At 40.3% G+C, this 4,553-nt stretch overlaps 1 protein-coding gene across 1 annotated transcript; it reads right to left on the bottom strand.

The window, feature by feature from the left end:
* Positions 1 to 369: 369 nt before the first annotated feature.
* Positions 370 to 2,660, bottom strand: LOC126387504 (ADP-ribosylhydrolase ARH1-like). Its single transcript, XM_050040007.1, has 3 exons — positions 2,497 to 2,660; positions 840 to 1,106; positions 370 to 643 (listed from the first exon to the last, which is right to left on the bottom strand). The coding sequence occupies exons 1-3, from the start codon at positions 2,658 to 2,660 to the stop codon at positions 370 to 372; spliced, it is 705 nt and encodes a 234-aa protein (XP_049895964.1).
* Between the last annotated feature and the right edge of the window lie 1,893 nt (positions 2,661 to 4,553).

Raw genomic sequence — 4,553 nt, 5'->3', positions numbered from 1 at the left:
TTTCTGTTCTCAAGACAATGACAAATGAGGATTAATTACAGTTTAGACCATCAGTACATATGGCCTGTCTTAGCAGGAATTCCCTGACTTCAGATAAAAAACATCTCCCTTTAAACCAAGAGGAGAGTTTGGAAAAATGCTAAATGATAAGAAATTATGAATTTATGATTTTTACTGTGATTCAAGTTAAACCAGAAGGCTGTGTTTAGGTAAAAGACCAGACTTTATTCTAAAAGGTTAAATTCAGAAAGGCTTGGGATGGTTAAGTGTGGGTTTTTAATTGAAAACTCAAAACCATTAAGCTAAAACTGGAGATGTTTGAGATTCTGTAAAGGTTTGGTAGTATTAAATTTGGGGCAATACTGTTCTTCAGCGTATGAGATTGATAAGACCATCCAAAAAGACATTTTGTTGTTTGAATCTCTGACCTCCATGGAAGCCTGCTCTGCTCATCAGTTCCTCCCAGTCCGAACCCGCCCCCAGCAGGGCATCCAGTGCTATCATTGGAGCGTCGTGGCCGCTGCGTCCCGCCCAACCTGACAGGCTGAAGGTCTTGTAGACTTCATCTCTCTCAGCTGGGCCGTAGGAGGATGGCCAAATCACAGGCCCCACCCCATGAGAGAGTCCCCTCAAGTCTAGGTACCTGCAAACAAAGGTGAGACATTTTCAAGAGCTCTGTGCTTCTGAATTGAACCAAACCTGTGACATTTCAGTACAAATCCCATGTCAACATCTTTTAACCTTGAGACGTAATAGGTTCATATTAAGTCGTTCATGTTGAAAACCTAATTTTAATAAAGCATGGCAGCCTAACAAAGGCTCACTCCAGCAACTCTTACCACTGCCACTTGTCACAGAAGTAGTTCCAGTCTCTCTCCGTCTCCTCCACGGCGTAGCCTCGACTCTGAACAAAGTTCTTTGCTATTGGACAGGCTTCATTAATCAGGCCTAGACCCCAAGTCGTGATTGGCCTGCGCTGGATGGCGTACGCAGTAAAAAGGGCCGATGCGACGGCTCCCAGAAAACCAGTGGGGTGAGGATGGGTCATTCTGCCTGTCTCCACGGCAACCGCCACCAATGACAACAGCTGGTCAGGCTTTGGATACCTGGCGGGGACAAAGTATTAAAGTCCTTATCAGCAGTTATTATTATGGAGATGTAGCTGAAGGTTTCTGCATAATACCTAATGAGGTCCATTAAACAGCTGAGAAATATGTTTCCTGCATTATATTATATTTGGATACAAGTTCTGTTTATAGTAATTACTTCTTTTCATGCTCTAATTGACTCCACACCATGTCTCTCTCTGGTTCTGGTTGATGTTTTTACCCTGAACTCTTATTTGTTATTTTCTGCTCAGTGATCAGAGAATGTAAACATATTCCACCAGTGCATTTATTATAAATTACTTAGGATAAGAGCAGCAGCTTCGTGCCTCAACTGTGAATTTAGATGTGAAATGTTCAATGTCACATGTTCTTCGTGTCCTCAGATAACCACACCAAGCTGCACAGTGCTTTTTTACTAACACTACCCCACCTTCTTTTTTTCACTTTATTGAGCCTCATCATCCAAAGTGAAGATGATGACTTGAAAACTTGATCAAAAACACTTGTTTTAAGGAGAAATGTTGCTGCTTCATCTGCAAGCTTTGCAACCTGCCTCCACCCCAGCTTCTCCTTTTCATGTTGTCTGACTCATCAATGTCATTTCTCTTTGTTATTGATGCTGGCCCTGTAGGCACATGGAGGGGCAGGGAGGTTTGCTCTCCCTGCTTCAGGCTTTCCTTGTTTGCGTGTGGAAGGGCGGAGAGGTGTGCTCTCTCCGCCTTAGGCTTTCCATGCAGGCCCATGGCAGAGGCTTTCTGTGTAGGCCTAGGAAAAACAGAGAGGCCCCAAAACGTAGCAATGTAAATATGATACAAATATAATACTGCAAATGGGAATAAAGTTTTATTTTACTAAAGTGGACCTGACTGAAATGTAGATACTGTATGTATGTGTCTGGATGTCTGTGTCCGAGGGGTGATTCTTAGTTCCTGAGTGTCTCTGGGTGGATGGGTGTCTTTCAAATGCATTTTCATGCAAAGCACATTGAGTTTACTTGTAAACTAATGCACTATATAAATAAAATATCACTGCAGATTACTGCAAACACCAGGTGTGTTACCAACAAAAACCTACGCATTTCAAGAAACAAATGAAAATAAGTTCTAGCACAACAGGGAGGTGACTTGATTTGCTGGAACATCTGCCATTTAGAGATATGAATTGATAACACAGTGCCACTCAGCTCGAAATCAATTTGTAACATATTTCCTTTTCTCTACTTTGCCCTCAGTTTGTCATTATGTTGCCCTGTACCTCCTCAGGAAAGCAATACTGCAAGGTAATTGACAATTAAAAATTAATAACCAAACCCATGGATGGCTCAGGCTGGAATGCAAAAGGATTAGACTGAGTTATTATGTTTTTATTTTCAGGACAAACATCTTACCTGAGGCCAATACACATGGACCTCATGGCTGCTCCACAGCCTGTCCCCTCTGGATTATATGACACTCTGTAGCCCCCTTCCTCTCCAGGCCTCAGCTGGGAGACTCCTAAAAGAGCAAATGAGAGTATTGCCCATGAGCTCGTGGTCCCAACATGGTAAGTCATGTGTACGATAATCTTGGCATTCAAGTAGTTAAGTCAACGGCATCTAGAAGCCACCAAGGCCAACAATTTAGCAAGCTGATGAGCTAGTAACGTAATGCAGGTAATGCAAAGGTATAATGACGGAGGAAAAAGATGAGACCGTTGGTAATGTCAACATTTTTCTTAGACAGTTAATAAGACTAAAAAGGATAACACTAAAGGACTTAAATTACAATATATTAACTAACCATCCACTGGAAAATTAACTTCCACAGCCTCCACCATTTCCGAAAAACTTTAGCGACCATGTCAAAACTTGCAAATCCGAAACTTCCAAGGTTGTGAATACTACAATTGGGCGTTCATATGGATTATTCTTGTAAACACAGTAAAGACATCATAAGGCCTTGCCCACACATACGCAGGTAGTTTTGAAAACAATGTTTTTCCTCCGCCATCCTAAAACAATTTAAGTGAGGTCAAGAGCAGATGTTGGCCAGTCAAAACCCCCAAAATAAACCATGAGTGAAAGGCTACCTGCAACAGTGACACCAATATTGTCTTCAGATGCCCCTGTCCCTCAAGATAATGGAGGGGTAGCTGTATATTCATGTGCATGTGAAAATTTCTGTTAGCAAGATTAGAACAGCACTGTTTTGGCATGCTCCACCACTGCATAAACTGTTGCCTCATTTGTGACATCCCACAAGGAGATAACAGTGCACTCTGAAATCTCAGGTCAAAAACTTTCCCTCCGTTTTCCCTGTTTACACGTTAAAGGTAGGATCTGGAGGATTTTCAAACAAAACAAAATATAGACATATACAAATGAAATCCTGCTTAATCATCACCTATGGGCTTCTACTCATGTGTGGTGGTGACTCTGTTTGCAGAGCTCCTGCCCTTTAACTGTATTTTGATGTTTTTGTGAGCTTGGACCGCTTCTGGGCGGAGATTTCCCCAGCCAATGAGAGAGCCCAGGTGCCGTGCCCGAGCGTGTCCGAGCGTGCACCAGCGCGAGCCTTGCCTGACCCTCTTCTGTGACGCCTTTTTCCGTACTTCCGGGCTCTGTACACCCGGGAGAGTTGAGCCTGATAGGAGGGGCCAAATTTGAATGTGTGTTTACAAACAGCAACTGGAAAATCCTCCAGACCCTACCTTTAACACTGACGTGTAAACAGTGTTTTCTAAAAATCTTCACCCTGGATGTAGTTTTAGAAAAGGTTCATTTTAGTGACCTAAAACGCAGTTTGCTTGTGAATAAAAGTTACCGAAGCTATCGAAGCAAAAAAAGACAACTAATTTTATCTTAACAGCCACTGAATAATTAGTAATGAAATTTAAACACCACTGAATTTGTAGCACTGAAATATTTTATTTTGAAACCATGTATCGTAACCTATTTGTTCTGAATTCTCCTCTTTGAAACTGAAATATGATTTGCAATTTCAAAAGCTATATATTTTTGTCAATATTAACAAATTCATATCCAAAAAATTTAAGCTCCAGATTTTTTTTAAAAAAATAGATCCAGGTTGCTTAAATGTGATTTGTCAAATTCAGGTCCAAAAATTCTAGTAAAAACATTTTTTGTTTTTTTAAATTCGAAAACCTGGATTTGTGGATTTAAATTTGTGAACACTGAAAAAATATATTCAAATTCTGCTTTTGAAATTGCAAATCAAGAAATTTCATATTTTAATTTCAAAGAGGTGAATTCACAGCAAATAAATTCAGATACAGACCTTTCTAAGTAAAATATTTCAATGCCATCAATTCAGTGGTGTTTCAATTTTAATATTATTATTATTATTGTTATAGGTAAATGGACCTACACATATATAATGCCTTTTGAGTCTTTCAACTACTCAAAGCACAATGACTCGTATTCACCCATTCACAGACACACATTCA

This window comes from Epinephelus moara, unplaced genomic scaffold (assembly GCF_006386435.1).
Source record: "Epinephelus moara isolate mb unplaced genomic scaffold, YSFRI_EMoa_1.0 scaffold576, whole genome shotgun sequence".
Lineage (NCBI taxonomy): Eukaryota > Metazoa > Chordata > Actinopteri > Perciformes > Serranidae > Epinephelus > Epinephelus moara.
The sequence above is the reverse complement of the archived record's forward strand: the minus strand, read 5'-3'. Positions and strand labels throughout refer to the sequence as shown.

What these genes read in the sequence shown, in the direction of transcription:
- LOC126387504 (XM_050040007.1), bottom strand. Translation starts at nt 2,660, where the DNA reads ATGACTTACCATGTTGGGACCACGAGCTCATGGGCAATACTCTCATTT. An exon ending in TCCATGTGTATTGGCCTCAG is followed by an intron (nt 1,107 to 2,496) that starts GTAAGATGTTTG and finishes TGTCCCCGCCAG; the next exon opens with GTATCCAAAGCCTGACCAGC. An exon ending in TTCTGTGACAAGTGGCAGTG is followed by an intron (nt 644 to 839) that starts GTAAGAGTTGCT and finishes CTTTGTTTGCAG; the next exon opens with GTACCTAGACTTGAGGGGAC.